The sequence below is a fragment of the Populus trichocarpa genome, chromosome 16 (genome assembly GCF_000002775.5).
Source record: "Populus trichocarpa isolate Nisqually-1 chromosome 16, P.trichocarpa_v4.1, whole genome shotgun sequence".
In the NCBI taxonomy this organism is placed as follows: domain Eukaryota; kingdom Viridiplantae; phylum Streptophyta; class Magnoliopsida; order Malpighiales; family Salicaceae; genus Populus; species Populus trichocarpa.
The window spans coordinates 10182884-10203672 of record NC_037300.2 but is presented as its reverse complement, the minus strand read 5'-3'; the positions used below and the strand labels follow the sequence as shown (position 1 = coordinate 10203672).

The 20789-nt window shown below is 32.1% G+C and overlaps 2 protein-coding genes across 2 annotated transcripts; both read left to right on the top strand.

The window, feature by feature from the left end:
* Positions 1–6142: 6142 nt before the first annotated feature.
* Positions 6143–9265, top strand: LOC7468818 (ribulose bisphosphate carboxylase/oxygenase activase, chloroplastic). The gene is made up of 6 exons (XM_024587537.2): positions 6143–6323; positions 6661–6980; positions 7120–7225; positions 7344–7429; positions 7593–8068; positions 8369–9265. The coding sequence occupies exons 1-6, from the start codon at positions 6279–6281 to the stop codon at positions 8653–8655; spliced, it is 1320 nt and encodes a 439-aa protein (XP_024443305.1). The 5' UTR covers positions 6143–6278; the 3' UTR covers positions 8656–9265.
* An 8956-nt stretch (positions 9266–18221) lies between these two features.
* LOC7468817 (L-type lectin-domain containing receptor kinase S.4) lies at positions 18222–20771 on the top strand. Its single transcript, XM_024588124.2, has one exon. It carries the CDS (start codon positions 18389–18391, stop codon positions 20453–20455), a length of 2067 nt encoding a protein of 688 aa, XP_024443892.1. The 5' UTR covers positions 18222–18388; the 3' UTR covers positions 20456–20771.
* The last annotated feature ends 18 nt before the right edge of the window (positions 20772–20789 follow it).

Here is a 20789-nt window from a genome sequence, read left to right as displayed (position 1 = left end):
AAGCTGCAAATCCAATGTGCGCGTGCTCTGAGACCTATTTACCAACAAACATGCCAACGGACTTCGAAAAATCTAGAGGGATTTTTAAAAATTTAGTGTGAAATTTAAAAAATACCAATGGAAATTAATGCCACCGCCCAAGAAAATATTATTTTAATTGTCGTCGGTAATTCCGTCAGTAAAATTGCAGTATAAAACCCAGCCCCCCCTTCGTGGTTCATTTTTTCTATGTTCCTCCTTCTTCATCTTCTCTTCTCCTCTACGTTTCTCATTTTTCTCATTTCATTGTTATTGTTTTGATTGTAGTTTTCAACATATTAAAAGGTATGATTCTCCTTTCTTTATCTTTGTATTTTTTAAATAATTGAATTTAATTATTCGTATCAATTTATGTAAATGTATAGAATGAAAATTTAATTATTTTATTGTTTGTATTGTAATAATTATTTGAAAATTTTGTTGAATTTTAATTCTTATTGTTGAATTTACCATGGAAATGGTAATTGGAAATGAAGAATTAAATTTAATTATTTTATCTCAATGTTATTCTATTATTGCTTGTTACGTTTTTATTATTTTCATTAATTTTAATTGTCATTTATGTATTTATATAGATGTTAGTTGAAAATATATAGATGTTAAATTTCTATAGATGTTAGGTTGTATATAAGATTTTCCAATTGCTTTGTGGTTATTGTAAATATTTGCAGGTTTGAAAACTATGGGTAGTCTCCAGTATATGGGAGGTGCTGCTGAATGTTTTTTAAATAATTGAAGTTAATTATGTAATTATTCGTATAAATTTGTGTAGATGCGCAGAATGAAATCAACAGCACATCTTCAGCAGATGGTTGCAGCTAGTTCTTCTAGCAGTGAGGATGACTTATCTTTAGGTGCTGATCATGAAGAGACACCTACGCCAACTTGTGATGCTGCCTCTTCTAGCGTGGTTTCACAGCGCAGAGGCAGTGTGCCTTCACAGCAGGGTCAATTCACCTGCAAGTACCAGGCATAATGGAAGGATGACCTTTCAATGTTAGTTTATTTAGGTTTTAGTTTTTTTTTATACTTATAACATAATTTAGGAACAACTAATTAATATTTTATTAATTTTCATTAGTTTCAGGTTCACAAACATTGAGGCTGCCCCGGACAATAATATCGGCGTTTAAATCGTCAATGGAGATTCCATTTTTTCAATGGAGTCAGGTTTCCAGACATCCTAAGTGGAGACCTAATATCAATGCATGGTTTCGACGATTTCAGGTAGGTGTTAACTTCTAATTTCCAGCTTATTTTTAATAAATTATTTTTATAATTTTATATCTTGTACTATTTTTATTTTAAATGAATTATTTATACACAACATAAATTTGAGTGGGATAGGCCGAACAACAATGTTGTGAGGAGGGTATGGGAGAATCACGCGGCAACTAGGTAACATCGAAAATAATATAATTTTTTATTTTATAATTTTATGTTCTAAATTCTAATTTATTACTATGGAAGTAGGTTGCGTGATTTTTGGTATGACACAAAAAAAAAGCAAAAAGATATGCGAGAGATAACGGTCTAGAAGGCTGGAATGAGGTGGCGGTTTGGCGGGAATTCAAACCGCCATTCATATCGAGGGATATATGGACGCAATATATTGAGCATGTGACGTCTGAGCGGTTCGCACGATGCTCACAGTCCGATGCCGACAACCGAAACCAGCAAATTCATGGTTCGGTGACCACGCACACCGACGGCTCTGTCCCGTTCGGTGCACATGCGAAGCAGATGGTAAGATTAATTTAAATGAAATGTATTGTTAATTAATTTGTTGTTGCTTATAAATATATTTAACTTACAACCTTTTTTTCTTATAGGCTATGTCTCTTGGACGTGAGTCGAGCCCAATGGAGCTGTTTGTAGAGACACGTACGGACTCAAGACCGCCAAAAGGGGGTGCAATAGTTCGTGGACAACCGTGCTCAACACTTCATGGTATGTTTGTTCAATCATTTTATTTCATAAGTTATTATTTTCTTAAATTGAATATGATGATTTTTTTTAATTTTCAAAAGACCTATAATAGTCGGTTGAGGGAGAGATATAGGGACGATCTTTCGACCCATCTAGATTTCGATTCGGATTTGTGGATGGAGGTAGGATTGTCTGGTGGACCCGATAAAAATCAGGTCGACGGGCTCTCTAACACTACGGCCAAAAACTTGCGGGCGATCGATAGTGTCTCAACCGTTGGGAGCTCTCCATCAATATCATGCACCTAGTCTGAGGAGTTCATGACCTTGAAACAACAACATAAATGACTCTCAATGGATTATGATCAGCTCTGTCAAATGGTCATGGACATTAGATCAATGATGGGCGATGATACATGTGCAGCCCTTTTTTGGTCGTACGATCCCGGGAACAACCAGCCTCCTCCTCCTCCTCCAGCTCCGTCGTTATTCTAATTTAATTTTATTTTTGAAACACATTAAATTTGTAATGAATATTTGGATGAATATTATTTAACATTATTTTTATATTTTTAATGTTTAATACAATTTTATTTGGTTAAGTAGTTTTTTTTACTATTAATCAATATAATATTTGAACAAAAAATTATTTATTCTAAATAATTTTTTTAAAAATATTTTTAAATAAATACCGATGGTCGTATAGACGAAAAAGGTCCGTCGGTATTTTACCGAGAGTTTCAAAAACATTACTGCCCGTGCCACAATCATTGACGGCGTTATTCCGTCGGTGATTTACTGTTGACATTACCGACGGAAATCTTCCGTTGGTATTTTATAGAGTTCTGAAAATATTTACTGCACATGTCACAATCACCAACGGACTGGCCGTCGATGATTTACCGTTGGAGATACAGACGGAATAGGTCTGTCGGTAAAGTTCTCGCGAAAATATATTTTTTTCGAGCGCTTCCCCGTCTGTAGGACTGTTGGTGTTTGGTTTTTTTTTCTAACAGAAGTAGCTACGGAAAGGGGAATTACCGACGATCAATATTTCGACAGACGTATTCCGTCGGTAAAAATGTTACCGACAAATTGTGTGTCTTACACCGACGGAATGAATCCGTCGGTAAAACTGTTTAATGGTATAGTGTTTAAACAGTCATATAAATATCTTCTACTAATAGATCATGCAGATAGTATAGATGGAATAGTTATAAACTAGTTGGACAAAAATAAACGTAAGAGAAGGTCTGGTCGCGCAAAACCAACATAATAACAATAAAAGACCATCACATTTATATCTTATTACTGATCAAATTCAAATTTTTCCAAGTAATTCTACAAGCCTGGTTCTATAGGAAGCCCACCTTGTTATAACTAGTTAAGCCTTAAAAGATCCCTATATTAGGCCCTAAAAATATTGTCTAAGCCAATTTTGTTATTTTTTTTTGATTTTCTGACCTATTCAAAAGGGATATAAACCTTCTAGAGAGGCAAAACTTATCAAACTTTATTTTAAAAGTAAAACTACAACTAAGGGTTTTGTTTGTGATAAACCTAATTCAGCCACTACTCTATTTTTCTGTATTTTTTGTTATTTTTATTGTGTTTTAGCTTGCATAACAATCGCCATGGTTAAGCCAAGAATAAGGGAAAAACAAACAAACACAATAGAAGCAATGGGTACAAAGTACGTGGAAGACATTGTAAAAATTTCAGGAAATAAAAAAAGCATGATATTGAGGAAAATCATTTTATGCTTTTTTCTATCCTTATTGTGATTTTAGAAAGAAAAAAAAGTATGATATTAAGCAAAAATAATTGTGTAAATACATGGGCTACAACAATGTCAAAGAATACATACCATTAAAAAAAAACATGACATCATGGACTTTGGGAAACAAAGTAAAAGAAGAATTAACATGGGACCAAAAAAAAGAAACAAATGAATGATTAAGGCATTGGTTATACCTTAATGGTTAGGAAGAAGAACAAACTTAGAAATAGACAAATATATTAATCCAGGTACCCAAAGCAAGCTAACCCCTTCATCATTAAAAAAAAATATAAAAAAAAACAGTTAATGTTACCCTAAACTATAAGCAGATCATCAATATTAGTCACAATTATTATTAATAATTTCACAAGATATAAACCATATCTAATTAAGAAGTTTAAACAACATTAGTTCCTTCATTTATTTTTATCAAATATATTGTTAATAATTACACGATTTTCATCGTAAGAGAGATATTTTCTTAAACATTTTTTGAACATACCATTGCTCCTCGTGTAGTTGAAAAAGATCATTTTATCAAATATATTGTTAATAATTACATGAAATATATTTAGCTCGTGCCAAAATATAGTTCAACTCGAATTCACACAATGATAATTTATACCTAATTTCACCATAACAATTTAATTTGACAAACATAGACAATTATATATATGAATTAACCACCAAAAACCTAAGGGTGAAGCAAAGGATGAAAAACACTAACAAACATGAGAAGTGGAGGGCAAACAAAGAAACAAAATTCAATAATTTGAAGACATGTGCTATAAAATCTATCTTCATTGAGGTGTAGCATGGTACCTACATCCAACACCTTTTAATGAACATAGGTATAGATGGAAGGCATGAACTAAATCACCCAAAAATAAACGACAGAGATCAATTTCAGGAAAGTGAATTATTTTTCAATGTTTGGTAGTGTAATAGAAAATAAGTTGGAAAACATTTTCCAGTGTTCAGTTATGTTATGGAAAATGAGCTGGAAAATAACTTATTAATGTTTTATTTTTTTCAAGTTTATTAAAATAATGAGGAACAAATCTTACAAATTAAAAAGTTGAATGAGAATGAAATTGAAAAAAAATATAATTTCATAAATTATCTCAAATAAAATAAATAATAATCAAAATAATAGAGATCAAATATAAAAAATTAAAAATTAAAATATGAAGAAATTAAAATAATAATAATTAACATTTCATAAATTATTTCAAATAAAATAAGTAACAATCAAAAGAATGAGGATCAAATTTGATATAATCAGCAAATAATATGACATTTCTAAATTTTTCACAACTTCCGGAAAGTGTTTTCCGCTCAAAATAAATGAAAAACACTTTCCTGGAAACCAAGCCAAATTTTCCTTTGACTGAAAAGTGTTTTTTATTGATCGAAAAGTATTTTTCGTTGACCAACTTTTCTAATAACAAACAAACACATGAAAATTTGCAAAGTGATTTTCCAGAAACCACTTTCCAGGACACAAGCACACCATTAATATAAATCTAAATTGTTCAACGATGGATTAACCTAAATACCCTAAGTTACCTTAAGTTAATTAATGCTTGGGTATGTGATCTATTTAAAAACATGGCCCATGGAACATGGTATTTTTAGAAATGTATATTACAATAAACTTCCTCGTTTTCAAACAAAAACAAAATTTAGTGGCATAATAAACTTACTAATTTGTAGTGGAGCATAGAATATATTTTGGTAAGGTGGTGGTATAGTTAATTTTAAAAGTATTTTTCAGTTAAAAATATATTAAAATACTATTTTTTATAAAAATAAATAAATTATATTAACCTATTAAAATTATTAAAAAAATTAAAATAATACTAAAAACAATATATATATATATATATATATATATATATATATTTTTTTTTTTAAAAAAAAAAAAAACCTCTCTAAAGTAGAAGGTATGACAATGCAAACACGGGATGTTAAACCCTGACCACAAACAAGTTCCCAGCTCAGAAGCCTCCGTTTTGTGTGTGAAAACTGGAGTGGTTTCCGCTGCCGCAAAACCAACGTCCACCTCAACCAATGTGCCACGTAATAAAATCAAATCCCAACGGGGCGGCCGTCAGACTATAATTTCGTAAGCCAATCCACAGACTATAATCTCATCTCTCCACTTCACCTTCTCACACGCTCCAAAACAAAATTCAGTTATTCTTTAGTCCCTGGTTTCAAGAAATGTTGTGGCTGAGTCCTTCCTTTTTGAAAATTAATAATTTATTTTCTTGACTCTGACTCATTTTAGCCCCTTTTTATTAAATCCCTAATATGCCCTTTTGATAATTAAATTCATGGAGAAAAAATGGAACATACAAAATGGGATCCAGAGATGGAGAGTGTTGTTTTAAATTCTGCGTTTCTATAAAATCCTTATCCAAGTCCCTCGCCCTCTCCCAAGGGCAGCTATAAAACAGTACTCCTAATTCTGTTCCATTTCGTCTTCTTCTCTATAAACCTCCAACTCGATCTCCACCGTTAGATAAATGGCTGCATCTGTCTCTACCGTTGGTGCTGGTAACAGAGGGCTGGTACTGATTTTCCCGCCCTTTTCTTTATGTTCTCAGTTTAACTCTATATTGTGTTAGATTTTATCGAGTGAGCCCATGAATCTTTTTCTTGTTTTCATAAAAAAAAAAAATATATGTAGCATTGTTTCTAGCTTTTCGATTTTAGTACACAAGCAAGATTCGTTGTTCTTTGTTGAGAAAGTACAAGATAATCACATGATTATAAGTTTAGTTCAAAGAACCTTTTTCTTTTTTTCTTGTTTTTTTGTTTGAAATTCAATTGAAAGAGATGGAGTTGGTGCTGTGTTTACAGTGTTTTGGTTCATCGATGACAAAGAAACACGTTTCTTTTGTGCAGTTGAATTTAAAAGGCGCTGGCTCTGGACCCTCATGGCCAACCTCTGCATTCTTTGACAATAGCTTGAAAACGGTACTGGGCTCAAAGATCACCAACCAGAGGCTCTTGACACGGAATTTGAAGCTTGCTGCCGAATATGATAAGGAAAAGCAGCCCTCGAAAGACAAATGGAAGGGGCTTGCATTTGACACATCGGATGACCAACAGGACATTACCAGAGGTAAGGGAATGGTTGACTCTCTCTTCCAAGCTCCCATGGGGACAGGAACTCACTATGCTGTCATGAGCTCCTATGACTATACCAGCAAAGGTCTAAGACAGTAAGTAGATCAATTTTTCTGAGTTGAAGATCCAGGAACTCGATTTATAAATATTACTGGGATGGATAACTATGCTTGATCCTTGTTATTGGGCATGGAATTTTGAACCTCGAGGTCTTAATTATTGAGCTGTATTTAGGTACAAACTGGACAACAATATGGATGGTTTCTACATCGCATCTTCATTTATGGACAAACTTGTTGTTCACATCACCAAGAATTTCTTGCAACTCCCAAACATTAAGGCAAGTATTTGGCTTTTTATTTTTTGTATTTTTGAGAATTATTCAACTTTTTAGTATTGCTATTTTGACAAATGCAGGAAAAAAACAAACGTGGTTCATATAATAATTATTGTAACAGGTTCCTCTCATCTTGGGTATCTGGGGAGGCAAAGGTCAAGGAAAATCATTTCAGTGTGAGCTTGTCTTTGCCAAGATGGGAATCAAGTGAGTTGATATAATTTTCGCCTCTCTCTCTCTCTGTTTTTTTTTTTTTTTTTCCAAGGATTTTGATTTCAAGTTCAAGATAAGAGAGGAAGCCCAGTTTTGAAAAATTTGACTACAAATACTTGAATGCTTACTCTCTGATATTATGCTGATGAATATTCAGCCCCGTTGTGATGAGTGCTGGAGAATTGGAAAGTGGGAACGCTGGTGAGCCTGCAAAATTGATCAGACAAAGGTATCGCGAGGCAGCGGACATCATCAAGAAGAGAGGAAAGATGTGCTGCCTCTTCATCAATGATCTAGATGCAGGAGCCGGTAGGTTTGGTGGAACTACCCAATACACAGTAAACAATCAGATGGTTAATGCTACCCTCATGAACATTGCTGATAACCCGACCAGTGTCCAGCTCCCAGGTATGTACAACAAGGAGGAGAACCCCCGCGTTCCGATCATTGTCACTGGTAATGACTTCTCCACGTTGTATGCCCCTCTCATCCGTGATGGCCGAATGGAGAAATTCTACTGGGCCCCTACTCGGGAAGACCGAATTGGTGTGTGCACAGGGATCTTTGGCAGTGATAATGTTCCCAGGGAGGACATTGTCAAGCTTGTCAACACTTTCCATGGGCAATCCATTGGTAAGGTTTACACAATTATTTTATATTTACTCCTAGAAAAGTTTTGATCTAAGAGTCAATGGTGCATTCAAGCCGTGCAATCCAAACCACGAAACAGCTGAAGATAAGCATATATGGTTGAGCAATTTAATTAGTAAATAATTGACTGAACACGTTTTGCATTAGAGTGAGAAGAACAACTCTCGAACTTCAAGCCACTAGTTTTCTGATTAAGCCATGTTCAATTTGGTTTTGATTGTGAGACGTGATTTTGTTATACTAGAATATGAATGCTGATGACTATCTCTGTTTTGAGTGTAGACTTCTTCGGTGCACTTAGGGCAAGAGCATACGACGACGAAGTGAGGAAGTGGATTTCTGGTGTGGGTGTAGAAAATGTTGGGAAAAGGCTTGTGAACTCAAAGGAAGGACCTCCAATTTTGGAACAACCGAAGATGACTCTCGAGAAGCTCCTTGAGTATGGCAACATGCTTGTCCTGGAGCAGGAGAACGTGAAGAGAGTCCGGTTGTCTGACAAATACTTGAAAGAGGCAGCTCTTGGAGATGCAAATGAAGATGCCATGAAGAACGGAAGCTTCTATGGTTAGACCTTGGTCCAAATTAAACGCCTTGATGAGATATTTACATCTGGCTTTAGGATTGTGCAATAAAGATATCAGAAGAAATAATCAAGCTTCTCTATAATTTTTTGGACACAAGCAAAGCCGCCCAACAGGTCAACCTTCCTGTTCCAGAAGACTGCACTAATTCATTGGCAGAAACCGCTAGGAGTGATGATGGCAGCTGCCTCTGTTTTTAGGCCTTGCTTATAAATGTTATTATGTTGTAAAGATGGTATACTCTAGAATGAGGTGGCAACTCTGTCTCATGTAGTGGTTTAACTTATAATTGAGCTAGTAAAGATGATGTACAGGCGCAAAAGGTACGGGAGGGAGCTATCCGTACAATATTCAGTAGCTTTTGGTACATTTTATTTAAGAGTAGCTACAGTGAAGATAATTAATTATTCATAGACTCGTTGTAGTTTTTTCTTTGGAAAACTTTTGGTTGATTTTTCACTTGGTTGTTTTGCGGCTTAGGTTTTCAAATAAGTTTTAGGAGTTGAAGTTGATATTGATAATTTGGGATGAAGAGAATGGAGTGTTGTATATTTGGAATTGGCTTTTATTACCTTTATAATTGCCTTTGACGTGATTAGCTTCCTTTTTGTTTTTTCTCCGAAGCCTTTTTTTTTCTCCACGGGTGCAAAGATTCTATCACTCTTCACTTATTGCTCTATACGCTTTGCCATTACCACAACATTAGTGAATAGTATTGCCGAACTACTCATCACATGTTCGTAGTATAGTGCCTTGAGCGTGTCAGCAAATGAAGTAACCATTTCATTGTCCAAGAGCAGGGGAGTATCCCCTTATGCTTTCCTTATTCCTTTTCTCCAAATTAGACAAGCTGGTTCTGCAAGGAGCAATGTTCATGTTGTACTTGTATTGTTTGACGAAAGCATTTGCCAAATCTTTTCATCTACGGATATTGGTGTTTTCTAGTCTCATGTACCAACTTAATATCGCTTCACTCAAACTATCTTGGGAAAAGTGTATCAGTAACTTCTTATCATGTACTACTTCTATCATTTTTTTGCAGTATGATTTGAAATGGATAATGAGGCATTGTGTTTCGGTGTATTTGATGAATTCTGGAACTTAAAAATTATATGGTACTACCATGTTCGGGACTAGACACTTCTTTGTGGTTTTTACTGGGTCATACAAGTCTACCCCTTCAATAGCCCTTATCCTGGCTTCTAGTGTTGCCATTTTATCTTGATCAATATTGTTAGATGATCTTGTTTTATGGGATTCATTTGTGAATGTATATATGATTGCGGGTGTTGGTACTGGTATCGTTGGTTGCACAAATGCTAGATTATGTTGGGGATCCTGAGCCCTTTCTCCTGTTATTTTTTCGGGCTTAGTTGTTGCTTGATTTTCAACAAAAATTGCAGGTCTATTGGAAAGACCCTCACCAAAAGCATTCTTTAGTGCTTGCTCGAGTAAGCTAGTGAAGAGAGTCATACTAACTTTTAAAGAATCCAACTCTTCCTAGAAGTGAGCATTATGGTAAGCGCGTTCTTCATCTTCTGTGTTTCTTTGTTAGAGTCGAGTGTAGTAGACTTTATGGATTGGAGCTTTTTGGGTACCTATATTTTAATCTAGTGCATGTATGTTTATTATTTACAATGAATAGATGTATATGTGTTGATGCAAATGTATGCATATGCACATCAGGTATGGATAAACCTGTTTAAGGAGCTAATTAATGATCTCCTTATCAAGCACGGGTAGAATCCACAGTCTGATAAATTTAAAGATGTTTTACCCAAGTTTCTAGGTCATTTGAATCTCACACATATTAAAAAGTACTTAAAAAGTGGGTATTCGCTTATTTCATTTATGAAGAACAAGTTTTCATATAAAGAGTCTTTTTTACTCAAATATTACTCCTCTATTGGCTACATTCTTGATAAAAAAGGAGACTTCATTCAAATATTCTTCATATTTATGGACGTTGTTGTCAATCTTGAAAGCTTTTACTCGCAGCTCGTTTGCCTTCTGGGCCACTATATCAATTAGCCTATCATTTTGTTTAATCATGTAGTGAAACAAAGTGTTATCATGAAGCAATGTTCCATTATTGGTGGCTAATGATTTGTTGTTCTTTTCTAGCATTTGAACCATCTTTTCTAGCCGTTGGATCTGGTTTCTAGCCCTTTGCAGTTCTTCTTGGTATTTAATTGTACATTGAAGTTGTTGATGTAGTCCTACCACTCCTCGAAGACTTTGGTTTTAACTTGTGGTTAATGAACATAATTTACAAATTAAATATGGGATTCACTTGTATTGAATTAAGATTTTGTTGAAAATTATTCTTCAATATAAGTATTTTAACATGTTTAAAATCATTTATGAGTGAAAGAAAAATTAATCTTAAAAAAAAATTTGATTGACATATTTTTTCAAATTCAAAAATATCTTAATTTCAAGTTAAAAAATTACAAGATTTTTTTTGTGGTTTATATAGTGGAAAATTAAAATATAAAAATTAGGCTTACAAGACATTAAAATTAGTAGAGGGGAGAGGACATAGGCCATGTGAGTTTTAAAATTAAATGTTTTGGGTTTGGGTTTGAGTTTATTATAAATAAATTTTTGTTACAAGAGAATTATTTTTATTTCAATCCATAAAAAATGTGTCCAAATTTACTAGTTTGTGTGATAAGTTTCTTACATTAACACTTGAAAAGTTTAAAGTATTAAATGTCTTGCAATTAATAAATCAAGGTTGTCAATTTTTTTCTATTTCGCTTGGAATGAGTAGTATATCTCATTTGAGTTCAAGATACATAACAAACCATAATAGATTTCATCTTATTTAGAATCTCAGCCCGTTCTGGGATTCCGCCTAGAACATTTTGGTTCCATTCTAACCATTTTGTTCCTACCAAATAGTATTTTTTTGCTTTTGCTTTTATTAAAAAAATATTTTTTTCTTTAATTTCATCCTCTAACACTTGATTTATTAGATATTGAACTTCATAATTTATTGTGGTTTGTCTTTTTTGTGGTTATCTCGGTGTCATGATCCATGTTACGGGTTTGACAAGTTAACCCAATTAACTCAAGTGTTTTTTTATTTTTTAATTAACTTTTGTTTTTGGAGAAAACCCAACATATGAAGAAAAAAATAGATTTGCTTATCTCTTTTATTTTCATCATCTTTTTGTTTTTGGGTGTGTTTATACAAGTTTTATCAAATTTAGTTGAATTTGTTCATGTTTGGGTGTTTTCCCTTTACATGTGTGATTTACTTTACGTTGGGTATTAGTGCTTGTTTTTGTACAAAACAATATGTTGGATTTTTATCCCAAAACCTAAGAGTTTTATTTTATCTTTTAATCTCCTAATGATTGATGATAATATGTCTATTATAGGTTCAAACTAGTTGAATTTGATAAAGGTATAAACTAGATAAATGAGTTTACTTGTGATATTTTAAGTTTAATTAGTTTAGGAATTGACTTTGAAAGTATGTCATGATGACTTAGCATATGATTTTACCTTTTGTAAGTTTTTTAGTCTCCAACATGATTATTTGATGAGTGTTATACATTCAAAGGTTATGTATTTCCAAAACTTGCTTAATATATTATAAAGACTATATTTACATTACATGTTTGCATGAATATGATAAGGGCATGTAGGAATTTGACCATTTAAGCCTAAAAAGCCAACTAAAGTATGTTATCCATTAATAAGTTCTTTTCAGATTATTTATCTTTTTTTTCTTTACCTATATTTTACAAGCCTTAATTTTTCATATGTTTCTTTATTCCTAGCCAAGGACTAGTAAAACATATGTGTGATGTTTATATGGGTTCATGGTTGGAAAGTTTGAGAAAAAATAGTTATGTGATGGAGTTTTGTGTTGAATTTGATTATGATCACTTTTAGCCAAATCAAGTATCAAAAAAAAAAAAATTGAAACACGATGGTGCTAGATAGAATAAAAAAAAATCCTTTATAATTTTAATGAGAATATATTGTGGGATTTGAAATCAAAAGAAGCTAAGTATTTGTGCTTTGATGATGATGAATATGTGTGCTTTTGTGATTATACACTATTGAGTTTGTCATTTATATGTTATACTAGATTCTTTGGTTTTTAACCTTTTCTTTACCCTATTTTTACCTCATCCTAACCATATCTCCATTATAAATAAAAAACCATTTGATTCATATGTTGATTATAATATTCAGTAGTGGAGCCTTTTCTTTACCCTTTTTTTACCTCATCTTAACCACATCCCCATTATAAATAAAGACTATTTGATTCATATGTTGCTTATAATATTTAGTAGTGGAGATAAGATTGAAAAGCAAGCATATGATCGACATTAAATGATTTTGAGTGAAAAAATATAAATCATAAACACTTCAGTGGTAGAGAGTACACTAATGAGAGGACTTATTATTTTGGTATAACAGACATTTCATTCAAGTTCCAAAAGCTAAGGAAGGTTTGAAAGTTGCCTTGTGAATAAATTCATGAAATTTTATGCTTTAAACTATTCGAACTTGTTTCTTTCCTATAATGTTTGTAATCTTTAATTTTGTTGACAAATTAGAAGAAAAATTGAATAATGAGGTGGTTTTGTCTTAGTTTCTTCTTTTTTTTAATTTGCTTGTTTTTATTTTGAATCCTTAGTTTTTCTTTCTTTTTGAATTTTGAGTCTTATTTTTAGAGTTTATTGTCTTTGACTTTTCTTTTCCTTGCTTAAAGATATGCAAGATCTAAGTTTGGAGGAATTTGATACAATCATATTATTATATCTTTTTAGTTTCTTATTCTTAGTTTTTTATTCATGTTTTATGTCTTACAATAGCTTATTTAACTTATTTTGTACTTAATAATGCTATAGAGACACAAAGTGTAAAAAAGAGCTAAATGAATTATTTTTAGCATAATTTTAAATAAAGGATTAAAAAGAAAACATTGGGATTAGTTATTGGAGATAATAATAGAAAATCCTAATTGAATTAGGAATCTAGCTTGATAAAAGAATCTTGATGGGATTAGGATTGGTTAGAGAAAATATATTAGACTAAACCATTGTGTACTCTTTAGATCATATTTGAAGCTACAAATATACTTTTGTTATGATTCAAGTTGCAATAAAAATTAGATATCTCAACCTTTTCATCCATATATAGTATGCCTAAAAATATGTTTGAAATTGACTTGAAATCTACCACCAGATTAACTTGAGTCTAGCCCATCTTTTCATGTTCGAATGATAACACGGTAACACGGTAGCTCATTAATTATATGGAAAATGTCTTATAAAACCAAGAAACCTTTCTAGAAGGTTAAAGTTAATACACAAGTCTTGAGAATCAAAATAGGATAAAGACACCTAAAAGTAGTCTTATTAGGAAATGGTTATTAACTAGAAAAATCCTCCACCTCCTTAACTCTATATATACCCAGTCCTAACCTCTACATGGAGAAGAGAATGATGGCTATTATTGTTTTCAAAATTATTTTTTCTATATCTTTCTATCTTTTAATTTGTGACAAACTTAGTTTTTAGTTTTAAAATGTTAGTACTTTTGGATCTTAAATTATTACAAGTGTTTGTGCTTAAAAATATTCTATATCTGATTGTAATACATGACTATCTTGTGTTTTTCTATAATTAAATTTGATGATTGATGACTAAAATTCTATATGATGCGCAACATATGCTTTTGGTTTTAAATTTATTACTATTAATTATTTTATGATGAATTCATAACTAATTAACTTAAGTACTTGAAGTATATAATTTTCAAACTCATGTTTGATTATTTGTTACTTGGAAAAAATAAATCTTGATTAAATTAACTCCTTATACTTGTTTGATTATCATGAATCAATTACACCAATTTTAATTTTAATGTTGTCATATAATTAAATCTTACATGCTTAATGAATATTATTATGTGAGTAAGGTTATTTGATACACGAATGCTAGGTTAACTAAAAAGTAAGGATAGGTAGAAAAATTTATTTTTCATGGTTGATTTATTTATGATCACAAATCATATTAGAAAACATATATAATTCAATAATTGATGTTTAATTATCCTTAAGGAACACTTTTTAAAATTGATATTAAAACATTTTCTCTTTATATTTTATATTCTACAAAATTAGCCTCTTGATTTTTAGAATTGGTTTCTTTTGTTTTCTTAACTTTCTAATTTGTTTTTGGTTAGTTTAGATCATAAACAAAATCCTCCTTTGAATTACTTATCGTTTAAATTATATATTAGTTGATTTCATCAAATTGACATATTTTGTGAATTTTTACTTGGTTTGCTTTAATCTAAACTTAAATAACCTATTTTGATTGAGTAATTAATTTATAATACTAATATCTATATAAGATGATACCCTTACATTTTATACTACAAATCATTAATTTTAAGAGTTTAAATTTGCACAACTTTGATACTCGTCAATGTGCTCAATGGTTATATAGATAGAATAAATATTGATGAAGCAAATTTAAGGTTTGAAATTCATTACTTTAGAAGCCAATGGAAAGGAAATAAATAATTCGTTAATTGTTATTTCATATATAAATTTTAAGATGAAATGATTGAAATTGATGTCTAAAATTTTTATACATTTGAAGTGAAAAAAGAAAAGGGAATAAAGAGTTTTATTTAGTCATTCACGAGATTGAGATAAGAGCAATTTGAACTTGATGAAGAGTTCTTTCCAAACCAAGAAGACCGAAATAAAATAATTTTTGTTTCTAATTCGTAATTTTATATGTTAATGTGCATAACTTTTGATTCAATCACTGAACTGAGATGAAATTTTGACAGAAGATTCTACAGGTCTAATTTTCATTAGGGTTAGAATTTTGAAGGAATTAGAGATCGAAAGGGATTTCAAATAATGCCCAGAAGTTATTATTCAAGATTTGCTATATTTTCCTAGTTGGTTTATGATTTTTTTTCCTTTTGGTTTAGAACTCTTTTATTATATTTCCAGTTTTATTTTGGACTTTTATTAATTTTTCTTTATTTTCAGGTTTTCTAATTTATTTAGGTAAGTTTTTTAATTTTATATAAGGAGTTCTAAACCTCCTAAAAAGACAGAGTACTTGAAGAAAAAATATATAGCAAATTTTAAGTTAGAGTTTATGTGTGATCCATATTCAGTATAATTTTGTATTCTTGTACTTGTAATCTATCTTATATTGTTTTTGTCTATATCACTTTGACTTAACTTTAGGTGCTTTAGATTAAGCACTATCATGACTTCTTATGGCCTTAACCTTTCTTGAACTAGTTATGGCTAGATCTCTAGATGCCTTAATATTAAACACCTTAGATCCAATTTTAACCTAACCTTAGACGACTTAATAAAATAAATTTATATATATATTTTTTTAAAAAAAATTAAGAACAAAAAACGATATCTAAGGACCTTTAAATATTTTAGTTTTTTTCTATTTTCTAAAACTAAATTGTTCACTATTTTTTTTTGAAAAAAGATAAAGGAAAAACAATAAAGATCTAGTTTTCTTGGTTAGTTTGATTGCTTTAGGGTTCATTTGTTTTGCATGTAAAATATTTTATATTAAAATATTTTCTAGATTTTTTCATATTTGTTCCTATAAAATATTTTTCAAAAAATGTTTTCCTGTATTTTTTTCCTGTAAATATTTTATATAAAAACTAGTCAATGAAAAATATTTTACAGTCAACCTTCATACTTAGTTGATTTTCTGAAAAATATTTTCAACAAATGAAATTTTATACAAATAACAATTTACTTATGATATTTTTTAACTAATTCAACCACCACTACTATCTTTTTTTCATCTCAATCACCACTACACTTTACCACCACAACAACTACCTTACTAGCACCATTCCACTACCACCACAATTATTATCACCATAATTTTACAATCATCTTTTTCTCTCACTTTTTTTTTCTTTTTTACAACGATCATTAAAAAAATATTTTACATATAAAATATTTAATTTACTTGAAAACATTTTGTAGCCAAACATTAAAAACATTTTACATGAGAAAACAATTTATATTTAAAAATATTTTTTATTTATAAAATATTTTACATAAAATAAACGAATCCGCTGCTGAACAAACCAAATCAAATTAAGATGGCTCGGGTCATTTCTGGTATAAACGCAACTATTCTTACCCCCACTGTTTACAAAATAAATCAGCACTGCCCATATAGCAGCCTTTTGCTATTCCTTTGACATTATCTTAATACCACTTGACATATATATATTAATTATTCTGTCACGCCGCCAGTAGCTATGTCCACATACATACTAGCACTCTAAAGTATAATATATATATATATTATGTTTTTTCAATAAAAATAATACATAATATAAAAAATTATTATAAAAAACAAACACATATAACTTAACTGGTTAGATTTTGAATTCACGAGTTTAATTCTCTCACTGCTATTAAAGATTTTCATAACTATTAATTTTAAAATATATAAAATTTATTGGGATATCTATAAATTAGAGTGATTATCTACATTAATAATTAAAAAAAACAAACAGCGAGAGGTCCATACGACAACGCGCCTAGTCTGTGCAAGGGGCGCAAAGGTAATAAACATAAAAACCATGTTGATAGTGTCGTCACGAACCTCAGAGATAATATATATATATATTCTGACGAGATTGAGGTGGGAATGGAATAGTTCGGGCTTGGGTGTGGTGGTGGTCTTGCGCCAAATCCAAAGGTGTTTTATATCCATGAGAGAGACCGTACCTGCTGAGTTCCACTCCACAGTTTGTTTTATGTTTTTAGTGTTTTATTCATTGATCACTGGGTCCGGGATTTTGATGCAATTAGAATTTTTATAATCTATACTTTAATCCCTTATTATAATGTACATCTTGCTTCTTCTCCAAACTCCCCATTATGCTAATAATAATCAAATAATAATAATAATAATATGCTTGGGCCGGGTTTAGAAGAAAAAAAAAAACACTACAGAGGTCTAACATGGCGATTGTCAGCAAGAGTCAAAGAACAAACTTGTAGTTTTTCAACCATAAGGGACTTAGATATATAGGGTTTCAAAATCGAGGGAGTAAAAGAGTTGAATATTTTATTATTTTCTAATTTTATCTTCTTTATATTCTATTCAAAACCATAAAAAAATTTATTTTTTTACGAAATAAACCGTATACCGCTCTACTTTGATGGTATTCTTAGCTGTGTTTTATGTATACTTGTTTAGAAGAGTAGTTATTATTATTTTTTAAAATGTTTTTTATGTTGAATTATATTAAAATTAAATATTTTTTATTTTTTTAAAATTATTTTTAGATTAATGCATCAAAACGATCCAAAATATATAAAAAATTAATTTTTAATAAAAATAAAATTAAATTTTTAAAAAATGTGATTTATACTATGTTCACAAACAGTGCTTGAAAATATTTTTTATTTTGTTATATATTTTCAAAATAGAAAAAGACTTGAAAAGAAGAAGAAGAAAAAAAAAAATGTGCACCACTATCTAGAAGGCGAAGAGAGAGAGAGAGAGAGAGAGCACTTTACAGCCTAGTTTTTCTTTTGTTTCTCAAAATAATATGACCCACCATGCTTGCTCTTACTTTATCTCACCAAACTCACAAAAATCGTAGCTTAATATCTGTTTGATTCCTCTCCTCCTGCACTGCACCTTGATCTTTTCTTGGCATGGGCTATCTTGTTGAATCTTTCTCCGCTCTTATCTTTCTCTCAATAATCCCAGTCTCAAGCCAGCTGAATGAATTCTTGTACTCCGGATTCAAAGATGCTGCCACCAACATAACCTTGAGTGGGGTTTCAGAGATTCAAAAAAATGGTATACTTCGCTTAACCAATGAAACTAGTAGATTACTGGGTCATGCTTTTTATCCTTCTCCATTCAAGTTCAAGAACTCCAGTAATGGCACAGCTTTGTCCTTTTCCACTTGTTTTGTGTTCATTATAGTTCCCGAGTATCCAAAACTTGGAGGCCATGGTCTTGCTTTCACAATCGCAACTACAAAGGATCTAAAGGCTCTTCCAAGTCAGTATCTTGGCTTACTCAATTCAAGTGTGGTTAACTTGACAAATCATCTTTTTGCTGTTGAATTCGACACGGTACAAGATTTTGAGTTTGGTGACATTAATGACAACCATATTGGTATTGATCTCGGCAGCTTGAAGTCTAACGCATCCGCTTCTGCTGCATATTACACTGGTGATTCCGATTCTTCAAAGCAAGATTTAAACCTTAAGGGCGGAAAGCCAATCCAAGTTTGGATCGACTACGATTCAGTTCAAAATGTTGTCAATGTAACTATTTCGCCTACTTCTAAGAAACCCAAAATTCCAATCTTGTCTTCTCACGTAGATCTGTCGTCTCTGTTTGAAGAATATATGTATGTGGGTTTATCTGCTTCAACAGGTTTGCTTGCTAGTTCACACTATATGCTGGGTTGGAGCTTTAAGTTAAATGGGCAAGCTCCAGCTCTGGATCTTTCTTCTTTACCTTCACTTCCAGGTGGTCACAAGAAGCAGTATACAGGTTTAGTAATCGGTGTTTCAGCTGCAGTTGTTGTGTTTGTTATCGTATCAATATCAACTGCTATTTATCTGATCAGAAAAATCAAGAATGCTGACATAGTAGAAGATTGGGAGCTGGAAATGGGGCCACATCGATATTGTTATCAAGAACTCAAGAAGGCAACTAATAATTTCAGTGACAAGGTGCTCCTTGGAAAAGGTGGTTTTGGCCAAGTTTACAAGGGGATATTACCTGATTCAAAGATTGAAGTTGCGGTGAAGCGAATTTCTAAAGAATCAACACAAGGTTTGCGGGAGTTTGTATCAGAAATTGCTAGTATTGGTCGGCTTCGCCATCGAAATTTAGTTCAATTATTAGGTTGGTACCGCAGAAGAGATGATTTCCTTCTTGTTTATGATTATATGGCTAATGGTAGTTTAGACAAGTTCTTGTTTGAAGAGCCAAAAATGATCTTAAATTGGGAGCAGAGGTTTAAGATCATAAAGGATGTCGCTTCTGGGCTTCTCTATTTACATGAAGGCTACGAGCAAGTGGTAATTCACAGAGATGTTAAGGCCAGCAATGTTTTGCTTGATGAAGAGCTAAACGGTAGGCTTAGTGATTTTGGTCTTGCAAGATTATACGAACATGGAGCGAACCCAAATACGACCCGGGTTGTGGGTACATTGGGTTATCTAGCCCCAGAATTGCCAAGAACAGGAAAGGCCACAGAAAGCTCGGATGTGTATGCGTTTGGTGCACTTTTGCTTGAGGTTGTGTGTGGGCGGAGGCCTATTGAACCCAAAGCATTGCCTGAAGAACTGGTGCTGGTGGATTTGGTGTGGGAGAAGTTTAGAGAAGGGAGAGCCCTTGATGTGATAGATCCTAAGCTAAATGGTGAATATAACGAAAGCGAGGTGATGATGGTGATCAAATTGGGTCTAATGTGCTCCCATAATGCTCCAATAGCAAGGCCTAGCATGAGGCAAGTAGTGAGGTATCTGGATGAGGAAGTCGGGATTCCTCAAAATTTGAGGGATCCAAATGGTGCATATGAAGGAGTGAAGGGTATGAGCGAGGTTTTCGATGATTTTGCACACTCCTTTGCTTCGTCCTCATTTGATAAAATGAGCACATGCTCTTTCATGGAAAATGGTGGTGGCGGTGCTAGTTTTGCCTCACTTTCTACTTCCCCGCTATCACTTCTCCGTGGCAGGGGGGAAACTGGGTAGTGAATGACTCAGGTTGACAAGAAAAGTTTTTCTTTCTTATTGCTCTGCCCATTTTGATTGGCATGTTTTTCTGGGAAAAGATTGTTGAGACTGACAAATCATCTCTTACCACAATTCATTTGAATGTCGAAGTTTGCCAATTTACAGGATAACTATATGCCGGCCCAAAGTTGTGCAGCCATAACAAGTTTCATTTTGATTTTTTCCCTCTAGTATTTCCCCTGTAAAATAAAACTGCAAATCGTGTCTGTGTGAAAAATTATCAAGGCTACTTGATGAAAATGAGTTGTTCATTTATGGGTTTTTTCCCCCTCCATTGATTTTGCTTCTTTTC

Bases quoted from the DNA above. Each gene is read 5' to 3' on its own strand.
- LOC7468818 (XM_024587537.2), top strand. From the start codon at position 6,279: ATGGCTGCATCTGTCTCTACCGTTGGTGCTGGTAACAGAGGGCTG. The intron at 7,226-7,343 runs GCAAGTATTTGG...TTATTGTAACAG, and splicing joins TGCAACTCCCAAACATTAAG to GTTCCTCTCATCTTGGGTAT. The intron at 7,430-7,592 runs GTGAGTTGATAT...ATGAATATTCAG, and splicing joins TTTGCCAAGATGGGAATCAA to CCCCGTTGTGATGAGTGCTG.
- LOC7468817 (XM_024588124.2), top strand. From the start codon at position 18,389: ATGGGCTATCTTGTTGAATCTTTCTCCGCTCTTATCTTTCTCTCAATA.